Source organism: Tribolium madens, unplaced genomic scaffold (genome assembly GCF_015345945.1).
Source record: "Tribolium madens isolate multiple individuals breed KSU strain unplaced genomic scaffold, Tmad_KSU_1.1 Scaffold_3;HRSCAF=73;Tcas5.2_LG2, whole genome shotgun sequence".
Classification (NCBI taxonomy): Eukaryota; Metazoa; Arthropoda; class Insecta; order Coleoptera; family Tenebrionidae; genus Tribolium; species Tribolium madens.
The window spans coordinates 4,086,932-4,101,801 of record NW_025401006.1 but is presented as its reverse complement, the minus strand read 5'-3'; the positions used below and the strand labels follow the sequence as shown (position 1 = coordinate 4,101,801).

Here is a 14,870-nt window from a genome sequence, read left to right as displayed (position 1 = left end):
TACGGGCTCAAATATCAATTTTTCAAAGCTGCATTCTCGCTGTTTGTTTAGGTCAGGTAATTAAATAACCCCGCAATTTTAATTGAATTTTGTCTTACGAAATGGTTTTTGTGCCGTTTTTGAAGAAATTATTCCGATAACGAGTCACTCTTAGCCAAGCTTTCGTACGAGTTACTTGAATTGTAATAATTGTCCGGATAAATAAATTATTACTTATTTGGTGGTTTAGTTAGAACTGTGTTGAAATGAGGGCTATACACAGTGAGTTCAGGTTGTGTATTTTCGAATGCTTAATAGACATTTAGTAGTACGCAATTTTTAATAGTAAATAAATAACCCAGCAATTTGATTTGATTTTATTCTTACATAAATAATACATTTTTCTATTTTATTGTATATACTTATTTGAGTAACAATAAATAAAAACAAGAATCACCTATTTTTCCGAAAGTTGAATTTAAGTTTTATTGTTGTAGAGATTAGTATGACTTTTCTACCAGTTACATGTTGTTATTAGGTCAAGTTTAAAGACTGACACCTTCAACAAAAAATACGTTGAAAAAATAAAGCCACTATTCCTTAACGTAACAAAATCACAGTCAAAGTTAGTCTTTTGCCATTCTTTACAAAAATAATTAAAAAAAATACATAACGTTATTAATTAAAATCAATATCACGATGGTATCGAAGGCGTTCTAGTCCGACTATTTGCACGACGAGGGATTGATGAGTAACGTTGGGGTGAAGGGGGCTCTCCAGGTTGCCGCCACAATTTCGTAGTTTTTTTTGAAGATTGATGGGGCCGAGATCTTTGGGGAGATTCATTCGCACTGCAAAAAACGCCAATTTTTAGTGCAATAAAGTTGGTAGTAGTGACAGATGGTGCAACACCACCTGTGTTTGTACGTGTTGTGATTTTTGACGCATTAATCTTACCCGAAATTGCTACAAGGCAGCGTGAAACATTCAAATTCGCTATTACTAGTTTTGGATATGGACATTTAATAATATATTATTAGAAAAATAACGCTTCAAGCCGAAACTATACTTTTATAAAAAATATTAAGACTCTTCAATGAACTGATTCAAGTAACACGAGGAACAAGAATATAAAATGTTTAAAAGGCACAATAAATTAACAGCACACAAGACAATCACACCAAATAACAAATCAGCTAACACTACCTTCCCAATCCTAAAGCTGTATCCAGCAGCACAAAAAAAACTGTTAGGGTTTTTCGCACCAAAAGTGATTTCTTACCTGACTAGAGATCCGATACTTCCTTCGGAAGAACCGTTAAGCAACGATGGACCAGCTGAAATTGGACGAATCTAAAACAAATAAAATTACCCCAATTACAGATTCCTTTTTTATCAAATACCCGTTCTGTTTGCGTGGCAGCATTGCACATTGAACTTTCAACGGCAACAGTCGAGGCAGGAGCCGAGTTTGACGTATAATTTTCAGTTGCAAGTTTAAGCATTTGTTCTTGTAATTCTTGAACTGTCTTCTCCTTATCCTCCAACTGGCCTTGTAAAAACAACACCTGTCTTCGCAATTCCGCCAATTCGAACCTATTCTCGGCGGTTTCATCATTTTGTGCGTCGTCTGATGAGGAGCATAGGCCATTGAAGAGACCATTCGTCAGACTTAACTGACCATCAAATGGAATGTGAGTTTCAGACTGGAACAAAAAATTCGGATGCAACCACTGGCGAGGTGTTTTTTCGGGACAAAACGCGACTTACCCTCAACAAAATATCTTCGTCTGGCTGCTGTGATGATAATGAAACATGCAAAAAAAAATGGAGACGGCACAAATGAAACAAAAAGTGAAAAAACTGAAACTATACCTCGTTTAGGACACGTCGTAGTTTCAAAAGCATGGTTTTGATGCTCATAATGTCCTGTTTCATTGCGGAGTGATTCGCTCGATCTAATCTGATTGAATCATCCGAATCGTATCCAGATAACGGGATTCGGGAGAGTCGAAGAGGACTACTGGTGACGGAATGGCGCGACCTGGCTGTCGATCTACTATCTACAGATTTCGGTGAATCAGGAATTGAATTCGGCGTTCCGGTTCGAGACCACAACAGGCGAGTTTTACTCGCATTGCTGCAACAGAACATTATGCTCTAGTTCGATTAGATGCGACAAATTTGCTTATTAGAGCAAAAAATCCTTTTTGAATGACAAAACCACTTCGAAAAATACCTTCGGCCTAATTTCGGCGAACTTATTGGCGAACACACACTCTCCTCGTCAATTTTTCTCCTGCATCTCAGTTCCGTGGTTCGATTTGTCTTAACATTCTTCATTTTAGCAAAAATAGGCTCATTTTAAACTAGTTAAGGCACTTTTTTCGGTCCGAAAACTTTAACTAGGTCTCTGGTTTCATATTTAAGTTTTTTTGCACTTGTTAAGATAAAGATTTGACGCTCCCGTAAGCTCATTTGTTGCATTTAAAACGCGCAAACTCGACCAAATTTTGCTCGATAAAATTAACGATGCGCAGTTACTAAGGCCGTAAAAGCATTTTTTCTACACATAAGAGAAAATTAAATTGTCTTGCGGCACTTAATTTCAATGAGATTTTTAATATCATTCGTGTGGGATTGCACCCAAATTAAATAATTAAATTTCTCCACAATGCACAGTTCTCATATTTGTTTCGGTGGCCTAAATCGCCCAATTCGGACTGCAGTGGGAGTTTTGAAACACAAGAATAAAATATTGTTTGCCTATTTATTAGTCACCTTTAGCCTAGAGCCTCAATTTCAATTTTTACAAATTGAAATAAAAATAAAAAAATGAAATAAAAAATCACATGATCAACGGTTGATAAAATGATAGATACCCATTTTGGTAAATCATCCCGGGCGTTTTGGGTTGAGTGCCTGCGCTGGCACTTCTCAGTCGGTTCCCTTTGTCTTTTTGTCCTTTGTTCATCACGAGTTCACTACTAATTTCGGACTGAAACGTGGGTAACTCATAATCACACACTTCGTGATAAGATAATATGCGAAATAATTTTGTAAAAGTTTGTTGGGTTCAGCGCGAACGTGGTACAATAACTGGTTCACCAGCAGGTACAACTCCTGCTGTGTTGCCAGCATTCGAACGGAAAATGATGCAAAGTTAGAACGCGGAACGATTGTTCTTATGGTATTTTAACTGAGTAGGTAGTGGTGGGTGAGTTATTGTTTTACCTGAATTTGAAAAATGTGGCAACGGTGCTCAAAATATATTCACTTGATAAAAACTGATAACTATTGAAAGGTGTGGAACAATTAGAGCATAATTGCAAATTCACCGATCAGAATAACTATAGTTTTGCTTTGATTTTTAATTAGTTAATTCTATGATGAATTGTATTAAAAATTACAGTAATTTTACTGAAATCAACGATACCTTATTGTTTGTTTCAATTAAATTTTCTTAGATAACAAGTTAATAAACGATTCGAAAAGTGAATCATCCAATCCTAACTTCATGGTTTCTGAATTATGAAATAAGTGATTCAATATTTTAAATTTCGCGCGCTAGCAAGTGTATCAAAACAATTATTACAAAACGACAAATGATTTGAAAAAAAAGAAATTAAATTGTAACACACTAATTCTTGTTTAAACTATTTATGTATTGAAAAAAAAAAGATAAAGTACTAGAACGTTTTTGAGTTTTGCAAAAATTTTAATATTGTTGAAATGCATGAAAACCCACTATAATTTTTTTTTACAAAAATTGAGATCTAAGGAACTAAAATGCATTCAAGTTGTATTTTCCCAACCAGATTTAAGAAATGTTGCAAGACTGAATGTCATTAGGCAGTCATAATGTAGCTAGTAATTTTCAAACCGTTATATTTCATTCTTGTTGTCAGTTTGACATCTTTTGAGTGGAAAGTTCAGGGGTAAAATATTTTAAATTATATATTATTAAATTTTTAATATAAAATTATTTTAATAACTTTCCGATTTGACACACAGATTTGGTAGCTATAATGTTACCAAATCAATTCTTCAGTAACTTATATACTGCTCAATTTTATTTCCAGACGATTGACATAACTAAATTAAAAAAAAAATGACCTTGAGCGGGAAAATCCAATTTGAAAATTCTCATAGAAACTGTCATTTTGAAGAAAAATTGCTCAACTCAAAAACATATTTTTTATAGCACTTCAATTTTTAATAATTATTATTTTCTAAAGACAATTAATGATTATTTAAAAAAAAACCTGCTTGGTTCCATGTTTTTTGTTCACTTTGTATAAATATTTTAGTACCCAAAGTTATTGACACGTACGAACATGGAACTATTTAATTACCAAATTTTCCGCTAAAACAGATAGGTGAATATTTAATCAATAGACGAATAATAATAAGCTTATTAGTGTAATCAAATAAGGTTCACGAGTTCAATGATCTGAAGTTTTAGGAAAGGATTAGTTTCCTCTAATTACTGAACCAAAATTTAATAGCGATAGGAAACAATAAATCTTAATATGTTCAAATAAGTAAGCCAATTAAAATTTCAAAGCCAAAATGTTGTTGTCTTTAGAAACAAACATACAAAATTAGTCAAGAAGAAATTAGCACCTAGAATTTAAACTTTTAGAAAAATTACGATCTTCATGTTGCTTGTAACTAAAATTTTTAGAAGTAATTTTGGTTGGTTGCCCGTTGTTGTTAACGGTTAACGTATTCTGTCAATATCAATTGAGTTATTCATACAAGCTGGCAGGTGATTTAACTTGAATTTTTGACAAAATCTTTTGTTTTCTAGTAGCAAATGTCCTTAAATTATAGGCAGTAATTTCTTGTATAGATACGACAATAACAACTTTTACAATTTGATTTTGTGATTCATTTGTTACAATGAAAATTAAGTATCATAAATTTACATTTACTATAAATGATTTAAAACGGGAACTATTATTTATTATTTCATTGCAATTTTACTCATTGGAATTACTACAAAACATATAACCACTAAATCCTAAATAAACTCATGGTAAAATGACCGATGTTAAGTGCAATCATATATTTTTATCATTACAGAATGAATAATTCGTCAATCGGTGTATAATACATTTATTGTAATTACTTTTTGTATCATTTTTACTTGCTATATAATGTTAGTATTATAATAAATTGCTTTTGGGTTTGGCTACAGACTGAGTGTTCATTTTTTTCTTCATAATTATTAATTATAAATATTCAACGAGTGATTTTTATTTTTAAACCAATCAATACAAAACTGAATAATTAAAGTGTTACTTACCTTTTTATACTCTTGTGCCCCCCTAATAAGCTCGCCCAGTCCCTCAATCCCCCTTCCTCATTTTCCGTTTTGCGTATCACAGTTTCGTCCAATGACGAAAAGCCATGATTGTGGCTATCATTCCTGAAAAAAAGCACAAGTCACAAAAATTCCCCAGAAATCGTTGTGAAATACCTGTCACAATCCTCCATTCCGCTGCTTTGACTGTAGTCATAATCCATCATCAAATCATCGCTTGCTATACTCTCACATGGCGATAGGGTGTCTAAAGACCCGGTTCGGCTATGATAAGCCTTTTTCTTCCTCAGTGTCAGAGGGCTGTTTTCGAGGAAACTCCTCCGTTTCGGTTTGGGAGTCGAGTCAACAATTGTGGTACTTTCCGAGTTATTCCCGACGAGAGTATCGTCGAAGAGGAGTGCCGGCTGGTCTGCTATCTCATCATCAATCAGGAAGTCGTCCTTTCCGTCTGATAGTGATAACGAGTTTGATGCGTTAGTTGGAGTTCCAGGACTCGGCGGAGTCAATTTCTCGTTAATATCCTTTGAGTTGGAGGAACTCCTGTTTATTTTCCGTTTGAGGATTTCCTCCGATTCGGAACAACTCAGTAAACTGTCGACGGGGGAGGTTTCATCGTCGAGGAGGAGACTCGCATTGCTTGCAACAGCAGCGAATTTCGGGTCCTCGATTGTTAAGAGGACGTTCCTGAAGGTGACATTTGTGGGTGTTGTGACCGGTGCTTGCTCCTTCTCTTTACTTTCATCACTTGAACTTATCGAAAAACTGACTTCGTCAGCCATTGCTTCGCCCCCGTGGGCCCAATCGTGCTCGTCGGAACTTGGAGGGCTCGAATCGTCCGATCTTGGCTTGAAAAATGAACCGGACTTGATGAAAAACTTCTCGTTTTTGTATTTATCGCGCGAGGTTTTTTCTTCATCGTAATCACTGAAACCTTCAGAAGAAGTGACGGAGATTTTTCGTCGATTGTCGGAGTCGAGGTGGCGCTCGTACTCTTTTGCCTTTTCTCTCACAAATCCAGAATTGTACACTCTGAAACACATTATTACTTTGATGATAATAACTAAAAAATCGTAATTACCCTCTGAGAGTTTCCGGATTGGTGAACGCACTCGGAAGTTGCGGCAAAGGCACACAACTTTCAGAGTCGTCCAAATCCCGGACGTCGAAAGTATTTCCGGTTTTGACAACTTCCAAATTCCTAGATTTTATAAATCTACGGCCGTAAGTCGGTGAATGGTTCAAGCGTTCCAAACCGGGGATTTCATTACTGATTTGACTCCCAACTCCTGAATCTTCCGCCGAGGAATTATCCTCGTTGTAGGCTATTTTCCGGCTGTTATTGGCTAAAGTCTTGGCTGCTTTCGTTTCAATCACTCTGATTGGTTCCGGTCGTGGCAACTGTGTCGATTGTAACATAAACCGTTCCGCCTTGAACAATTTTATCAACACTCGAGAAAAATTCACCAAAAAACTCACCTGTGGCATGCCACTTTTTATCATTTTGTTCTTATTGCTGTCAACTTTTTGAGTGACTTTTTTGGCAACATTATCCAATGGTGGATTATTCAAATCAGCTACTTTATGTAATCGGTTGACTTGAGGTTGACGAAAACCAAACCGATTGACTTTGGTAGCAATGCCCTCTTTTTTCGGGGGCATTAATCGGGGAGTGGAACGAGCTGTTGGTGCTATGTTTGTTGTAAGTGGTTCAGTGTCACCGTTGCCGTTTCTGTCGATGTAATCAATGTTGGCAAGACGCCGAGCTGCATTCGAGTTGGATGCGATGGAAGGAGCGGTTGTTGGACGACGCTTGAAGCCGAAAGACGTCGCGACGCCTTTCGTGCAGTGGGGGGGCTTGCGGGGCAGCTCTCTCTCGTCGTCGCCGGGACTCTAAAATACATATGGACAATTTTTGCAAAGTTGGTAACGCTTCTATTAACATCAAATTTTAAAAATTAGCATTTAATTGTAAGTTTTTCATTCTTCTGTTTCTACCGTTTATTATTAATAATTTCAAATTTTTGTAAAGACTCACACTCATTGTCACCGCCATCTATGACGCCAAAAAATAAACACGCATTATTAATATCAAAACTACGGGGAACTACATACTAAAGGAGACGAAACGAGATACAAAAAATAAACACGCATTATTAATATCAAAACTACGGAGAACTACATACTGAAGGAGACGAAACGAGATAGGTACAAAATGCTCGATTTTTTAGACCCAAAAAAAGTAGTACGGCGAAGTAAAAATGAGGGTGCTTAAAGCGTTTTACCGTCTCAGTTTCAAATTGTTTTAAATTAGTTTAAATTCAACCAGTCTACTAATTGCTTGGAAAAAAAATGCAAAAATGTCGGGCTTTACATTCTTAATAAGCTGTGAAAAACGAACGACTAAATTTTTCACGAGAAATATAAAAAAAAAATATTTAAAATTTAAAATCTGTGTTTCGTTTCATGTTTTTCAAAATGCTGCGAATACGGTTGAAGATACAAGAAAAATGTAAGAAAGAAAGTTGTAGAGAATAAAATTTTCTTGTAAAAAGACCATACCTCTCTATCTTTAATGGTTTAGGCTTCAAAAACGTTCAAATTCGCTCAAGTTTCATTTTACTGGTGATTCAGTGCCAGAGGACCACTTTAATGCAATTTAAACCTAAAATAGAAATATGGACTTTTTTGTAGCAAATTTTATTCTCTACAATTTTGTTTCTTACACTTTTTTGTACCTTTAACCATATTCGTAGCGTTCTCAAAAATATTGGGAGGAACGCAAACTGATAATTGTTTATTTTTTTTTTTTTCGGTATTTATGAAAACGTTGCGAATATGGTTAAAGATATAAAAAAAAAATGTAGGAAACAAAGTTGTAGAGCATTAAATTTCCTACAAAAAAATCTCCGAGATCATATCTCTATATACAACCGTTTAGGTTTAAATTAATTTTCCGTCTCTTGACCATCGGTAAAAATGATATTCATCACTTGAGTGTCTTTGAACGTCTTTAGGACTTAAACCATTGAAAATAGAGGTACGAGTATCAATAGCGGACTTTTTTCTGGAAAATTTTATTCAACTTTATATTTCTCTTGTATCTTTAACCGTATTCGCAGCATTTTCAAAATTTTGAGACGGGGCGCAAATTGTTAAATGTTTAAAAAAAATAATTTTTCAATAAAAAGTTTTCAATAAAATTTTTGCATTACCTTTACCTCTTATTATTGAGAATTTAATGCTCTAGGGGTCTATATTTTTTTATTTGCGTTTTGGCTCACCGTTATGTTAATACAGCCAGAGAACGGGGACTTTTTATTTTACATCGTGTCGTATCCTAGTCTTTAGGTATCCGTAATCAAAACTAAAAAAAATCTCATATAATTTTGTATTTATTTTTAGTTTTTCAGTTGTTGCAAAGTTTCTATCGTTTATTAATAAAACACTCATTTCAATGTTTTTCCTTTTTATTTGTTGTAGAGACGCCAAAAAATAAATACGCATTATTAATATCAAAACTAAAAAAAATCATATAATTTTGTATTTATTTTGAGTTTTTCATTTGTTGCAAAGTTTCTATCGTTTATTAATAAAATAAACATTTATTTTTTTTTCTTTTTATTTGTTGTAGAGACTAATCTCATAAAAAAATCACTGAGTGTTTAAATAGCCACTAAAACACATATTTCAAAATTTCAGTTCTTAATTTTTGATAAGTTGGTGACATTATTTATATTTAAATGACAAAATTTGTAGATTTGATACATTTGCGGTCACGGAATTTTGGACAATTTGTCATTCGATTGACGTAAAAATGTAAAACAGACCTTATGTACAATTAACCTCACTTTTGGTTTTTGTAATTTATATCCTGACAGTTAAAGAAAAAATGACAATAAATCAAAATAATTTATTGAAACACGTGCATGCATTATTGGCATTATTGTTTCGAAATTGTACTATCGCGGACAAATTACTTTGGTCGTCATCGTCAATGTCACTTGAGTGACATAAATTTATAAAGCAAGCATTAGAATGGTTAACCTTATTTTTTACTACTATCAACCATTACCATTGACTGTCACTGACACACTCCTCATTACAAAATGTTAAATACCGAAAAATGGATCACTGAATGAAAATTTCCAGGAAGGAAAAATTGGAAGAGTTTCCTCAAGGCATTGCAATGAACGATGAAAGGTGCCATATTTTTGCCAAGAGAAAAGTCAATGATTTGTAATTGTTATCAATGTTGTCTTGACGTTAATATGTTTTTTTGAAGTGACAGAAAAATGATGACCAAAGTATTTTGTCCGCAATACTAGCATAAGAAATGTTTATTTTTGTACAAAAATAAATACATAATTCATAGTTTTTCATTTGTTGCAACACTCATTTCAAAATTTTTCCTTTTTATCTTTTTGTTATAGACCCAAGAAAACACTCATATTCAGTTCTTAGTATTTGTCAAGTTAATGACATTGCTGATATTTAAATGACAAAATTCTTAGTTTTGTCAGATTTTGATACAATGTAGCATAAGAAATGTTTATTTTTCTTCAGAAATAAATACTTGCTTTAATTTTTTTCCGCTCGAAAAACATCCATAATTTTTTTTGTGTTTATGGCGTGTACCTACTTGGTTTAAGTTTGTATTTGATTTTTGACTTGTTTGTGAGTTCTTAATTGGACTATAAACAGGAAACTGTAAACCGCTCTTCAAGAATAGCTCCTGTGTATTTTTATGGTTGAGAATGCACCAGGTGGGGAGGTGAAAGGTGACGATAAAATCTGCTGTCATCAATCAGCGAGAATTCACACAGCAGGAGGTATTGTTTGTTAATTTTCTTACCGCAAATAATTAGATTAATGAATTGCAGTAGCGTGGGATAATTAAAGTAATAAGGATTCAAAGTTGAAGGAGAACTTTATCAGTTATACATAGCTGTATGACTTTTTTTCAAATTTAATTGCTACACTCCTACGTGTTTACGGAGAAAAAAAGCTTCAAACGGTTGACTGTTCTAATTTAATTCACATGATTAGAAATTAGAGAGTGTTGTCGTGAATTCCTCTAGGATTATTTGCAAGAAATTTACCACTTTTCACGTGAATAAGTAAACAAATAGTTCATAGCTTCCGGGGACACGTGTAATGAAAGTAAACCGATTTTGAGATATCATTTACCGGTTTTGCGTTGCTTTATCAGATTGAGCTAAAATAACAATTTTTTGATACTGGAAACTGGAAAGTCAACAAACTCTTACGCAAGACACAATTACAGCCAAACACAAGAGATGCTTTACAATACTACAATGAAGTGTAATTATTATTAGTCTCTACTAGTGGTAAAATTAAGTCAGTTTCTTGCTCTTTGAGGAGAGAAAATCCTCTTTACTAGCCATGGATATTAGGATAAAGTAAGGTCCAATGGCCACGAAAAAGTCATTATGTTTGGATAAGTGAATGTAGAAACGAGTCTTGAATTTTAATTGCGACAAATCCGACATGTGTTCCCATGAGCCAATCGTCCACCTGACGCTCTATTCATCTCTACACACCGTTTTGCATTCCAATAATTTCCTGTGCGAAATTAATTTAATTACAATATGCAAAAACGCTAAGGTTTGAAAAATGTTCCACTTCCGCTTTCACCTCAATTGATACAAGTTTTTTCGCCCGCATAAATTACCGTCCTGTCGCAAATAATAATACCTTTAAAAAATAACTGATGCGATTCATTTAATGAGTCAAAATATTTGTATGTTTCTCCTTTCGCCGTACATTTTACATAAAATCGTGACTCGGTTCTGTAACCTACAAGACAATAAATATCAGTGATTGGCTGTTTTCAACGGAACATTCGAAGAATATGCGCTGAATGTCTTGTAACTGTACACAGTTACATCTCATTAGGGCATCTGACCCCGAGTTTCGCGCAAAGACTCACCTGCAGATCAGGCGGACATTCGTCCATCAAAAGATTCGACAAATTTGACATTTTTCGCATTTAAACACCGAACACAATGCAGAAGTGATTCATCTTTGATTCGCGTCAAAGAATTGATCGGCGGCGGAAGGCCAATGCGGCGTCGCGACGGCATGCGCCGTCAACGTCATTAAAACAATTAAACATTTCAATGTTATTTTTCTAATGCTCAGAAGCGGTTTATTTCTTACCTGAATATTATGCTTCTGCATTTTGGTGGGCTTGTGGGATGCGGCTGCAGAAGCGGCGAAGGCACCTGCGGCCTTACGCGACATGCATTGCCCCATGAGAGTTCAAACGAAGAGTTTTCTCGAAACCTGGCAAAAATATCGTGAGAGGAAAAAGATAAGTGAGAAAGAGTAGTTGCGTAATGAGATATTTTACAGACTAGAGTGTGTAAATTATGAATCTTATTAGCTATAAAGAGTATAAAGTGTGCAGAAATTAAGTAATTAGGAATAAAAGACAATTAGAACCTTGACCAAGCATAACAGTTGAGACGGACTTGTTATTTTTATCGCACTTTCTTTTTCATTCTCATTTTTATGATTCTGCCATTGCCTATGTTAATGGCATCAATTAAATGCAGTTAAAAGTTTAGACCACTTTTTTAAGATTCTTATCATTTCTTAGAAAAGAAAGTAAATGTAATGCATTATCAAAAGTAGTAATGAAAGTTTCAAACTGGTCTACAAAGCCGATTTTTCCCATCACCGAAGCGATTGAAACTGTACTTACAATAAAAAAAATCGTTCCAGTAAAATTTGTTTGACGTTCGAAGATGCTGGAAAATTACTCTTTGATTAATCGTCCTTTAAGGATAATGTATGCGCATAGTAAAAATCTGAAATCTCCTTGACGCCTGAAGGTCAGGTCGTAACTTAGTTCAATCACATTTTTCAGATTCCAAATTTTGTAAAGGTCAATCACGCCTACGCAGACATGCCGAAGATACCAATGAGTAATTTCTAAATAATCATTAAAAACTAGACGAAAAATTTTTACCTTCCTGAAAACGAAAGCAACTCCGAAAAAACATATTCACATACTCCGAAAACCGCGACGAAATGTTTTTAATTCAATTTGAGCACTTTAATCTTTGTGTACACAGTGTTTTGAGGTGAATGAGATAAGCGTCAAGTGTTGTAACACAGGTGTTACACCTCCGTAACCGCACACATTCCACCGACTGCACTTAAATGGCAAAAACGTTTTATTACAAGTGCATTGAACATAATTCCCAACCTAACTTCCCATTCCCATCCCATTCAGTAACATCGAGAATACGCAATCTGGGGCGCATGCCTCACATAGGCAACACCCTATACAACTTGTCGATATACAGCCGGGCAGAAATACAAGTGAAGTCTGTTGGCAATACTGAATTCAATTTTTGTCTGACAGTACTATTCAAAACTTCAAATTTGGAAATTTCGCATCAGTTTTTAAAATGAAGATTACGCTGGAACATATTATACCTACTCATTCATGATATATTAACCCACCAACAATTAAGTATCACAAACCGCTGAAAAAAAAGTGTTTTTTTCAACAGTCATTCATAAATTTCATATTAATGTGCATCAAGTAGTGATGGGCGATAACTATCGATGTTAAACGAACATCGATATTTAACTTTCCATCATCGATGTTTTTGCATCGATAGACTTAAATGTCAGAAATCGATGTAATATCGATGTTTTTTCAATTACCAAATTTTCGATTACTACAAATATTTTTGATGCCATCAAGTAGGTTGTAGTAGTCCAAATGAATCTTTAAATTAAAGGCCGATTCACACAAAGTGTCATTCAGAACAAATCTGATCACATCAATAATGACAAAAATCTTTATGTTTGCTACCCTATGTTAATTACGTCGTAAATTTTAATTATTTTTTGCTACCTGGAGTACACATTTATTTGGAAAAATAATTTTAAGGGAAGATTGAGTTTAAGAGATTGTTTCAATTTTTGCATGGTTGCCACCTTAAAATGTTCCCCTGAACGACTACTTTGATGCTCGTTAATATGAAAACGAGTATATTCATGAAATAGTGTTTATTTAAAGCAACTTAACATACATATCACAATAATTTTATCTTATCTTGAAAAAATTACTCTAACTTAAAGATGTATTCCATCACTTCTGCCATGTACGGGTTTTCGCCTAACTTATTCACTTCATCTTGGGCTTCTTGTTTCAGTTCTGCCAACACTTTTTTGGTATAGTCGAAACTCCCATATTTTTCTAGCAACGAAACACAGTATTTTTTCACTTCATTGTCTTTGGTTCTTTGCCTTAAAATATCTAAAATTGAGTTAAGTCATTTTCGTCAATATTTGCTAAAAAAGTGTCAAAGGATACGAATAACTTGATTATCATGTGGTTGGCTATGAATTGCGTGAATTATGGGGAAACTAAATTTGCCTTCTGTTAAATCCTCACAATAACTCTTGTGTAACATATACTAGAAAAAAAATATTAAATTCAAATAATTTAACAGTTTGTTGATTACATCTTTAGAATATAGGTTTAGAAAGTCGTCCCGAATTTGGAAAAACAATCCCAAAATCCCCGTAAGTTTAGTATAATCAGCCTTATTTTCACTGAAAAGTTGCATTAATCTAATTGCTAGCATAAAAAGGCCCCCAGTTTCTATAAAATATTTTTTTACATTTTATTTTAATTGGGTAAGAAAAATACTTCTAATCGTCATTTGTTTGTACTCATCTTCTGTAGGACATGTGTAGCTATCTCGCCAATAAATTTCCATGCCTTGACCTCTGTGAAGCTCCAAAACTTGTTGTGTGTACACATTTACAGCCTAAAATATTTGAAATTTCGTAAAATGAAACCTTTCGTGTGATTGAAATCTACTTCAGGATGATTCAGTTCTAAAACTCTTTGCAATGCAATAAAAATTACATAATTGGCAGCGTTTATGGTGCTTGGCACCCCGTAGATCGAGTGAGCAACAGGTACACCTCTTCTCAATATTGAGTTATCTTGGATATCATCTAAACTACAATAAAATCTTATAATCAAGCCTAAAATTAATAAAAACATACAGAAGACTAGCATTATGCATCATTTCAACAATCTCCTCAATCGCTATTAATTTCTCTTCGCAAATATTCAACCAATAATTGAAAGCTCGCGCTAATTTCGACCGGATGTTTTTCCCCGGGGTTTGCATGATGTAAGTGAATGGTTGGAGCAATTTCTGAAAGGAAAATGTGAGAAAAATTATAAATTTCCAAGTGTGACATAACCTCATCTTGGCACTTGTCGTTGTCCCGACTGTACACACAAGGGGCTGTTTTTTTCGAATCTCCCATTGTTGGTGACTATGTAAAAGATAAGTGTTTTTTTTGTGGGAAAGTAAAAATTATGGGTGTTTTTTAAGGTTAAAAAATTTGAAACTACCAACATTTGGTGATTTCGGGATAAAAAACCCTAAAAAGAAAAGGCGGGTCTTGGAATTGATCGGGTTTTTCCATATTTAAATTTAGTTTGTTTTTCTGATTCATTATGAGATATTGTGTTTCGACACGAAAAAATAGAACACTT

The 14,870-nt window shown here is 34.2% G+C and overlaps 2 protein-coding genes across 10 annotated transcripts; both read right to left on the bottom strand.

The window, feature by feature from the left end:
• Nucleotides 1-340: 340 nt before the first annotated feature.
• Nucleotides 341-12,553, bottom strand: LOC123007486. Of its 9 annotated transcripts, XM_044402815.1 has the most exons (13): nt 12,036-12,553; nt 11,489-11,614; nt 6,785-7,198; nt 6,387-6,736; nt 5,465-6,337; nt 5,291-5,413; nt 1,855-2,119; nt 1,750-1,776; nt 1,383-1,685; nt 1,262-1,332; nt 1,186-1,201; nt 937-945; nt 687-830 (listed from the first exon to the last, which is right to left on the bottom strand). In XM_044402815.1, the coding sequence occupies exons 2-13, from the start codon at nt 11,582-11,584 to the stop codon at nt 822-824; spliced, it is 2,556 nt and encodes an 851-aa protein (XP_044258750.1). In that variant the 5' UTR covers nt 11,585-11,614; nt 12,036-12,553; the 3' UTR covers nt 687-821. The 9 variants fall into 9 exon arrangements, 8 of the variants coding, with proteins under 8 accessions (XP_044258743.1, XP_044258745.1, XP_044258742.1 ...); XM_044402808.1 differs by lacking the exons at nt 937-945; nt 1,186-1,201 and having other exon boundaries at nt 341-830; nt 12,036-12,229; nt 12,303-12,553; XM_044402810.1 differs by lacking the exons at nt 937-945; nt 1,186-1,201 and having other exon boundaries at nt 341-830; nt 12,036-12,081; nt 12,303-12,553.
• Nucleotides 12,554-13,342: 789 nt separating this feature from the next.
• Nucleotides 13,343-14,735, bottom strand: LOC123007294 (geranylgeranyl pyrophosphate synthase). The gene is made up of 7 exons (XM_044402510.1): nt 14,573-14,735; nt 14,369-14,523; nt 14,178-14,322; nt 14,004-14,124; nt 13,816-13,955; nt 13,665-13,767; nt 13,343-13,607 (listed from the first exon to the last, which is right to left on the bottom strand). The coding sequence occupies exons 1-7, from the start codon at nt 14,636-14,638 to the stop codon at nt 13,414-13,416; spliced, it is 924 nt and encodes a 307-aa protein (XP_044258445.1). The 5' UTR covers nt 14,639-14,735; the 3' UTR covers nt 13,343-13,413.
• Nucleotides 14,736-14,870: the final 135 nt, after the last annotated feature.

What these genes read in the sequence shown, in the direction of transcription:
- LOC123007486 (XM_044402807.1), bottom strand. Translation starts at nt 11,584, where the DNA reads ATGGGGCAATGCATGTCGCGTAAGGCCGCAGGTGCCTTCGCCGCTTCT. An exon ending in TACGACGTGTCCTAAACGAG is followed by an intron (nt 1,777 to 1,854) that starts GTATAGTTTCAG and finishes TTATCATCACAG; the next exon opens with CAGCCAGACGAAGATATTTT. An exon ending in CTGCCACGCAAACAGAACGG is followed by an intron (nt 1,333 to 1,382) that starts GTATTTGATAAA and finishes TATTTGTTTTAG; the next exon opens with ATTCGTCCAATTTCAGCTGG.
- LOC123007294 (XM_044402510.1), bottom strand. Translation starts at nt 14,638, where the DNA reads ATGGGAGATTCGAAAAAAACAGCCCCTTGTGTGTACAGTCGGGACAAC. An exon ending in CAAACAAATGACGATTAGAA is followed by an intron (nt 13,956 to 14,003) that starts GTATTTTTCTTA and finishes AATATTTTATAG; the next exon opens with AAACTGGGGGCCTTTTTATG. An exon ending in ACATGATAATCAAGTTATTC is followed by an intron (nt 13,608 to 13,664) that starts GTATCCTTTGAC and finishes ACTCAATTTTAG; the next exon opens with ATATTTTAAGGCAAAGAACC.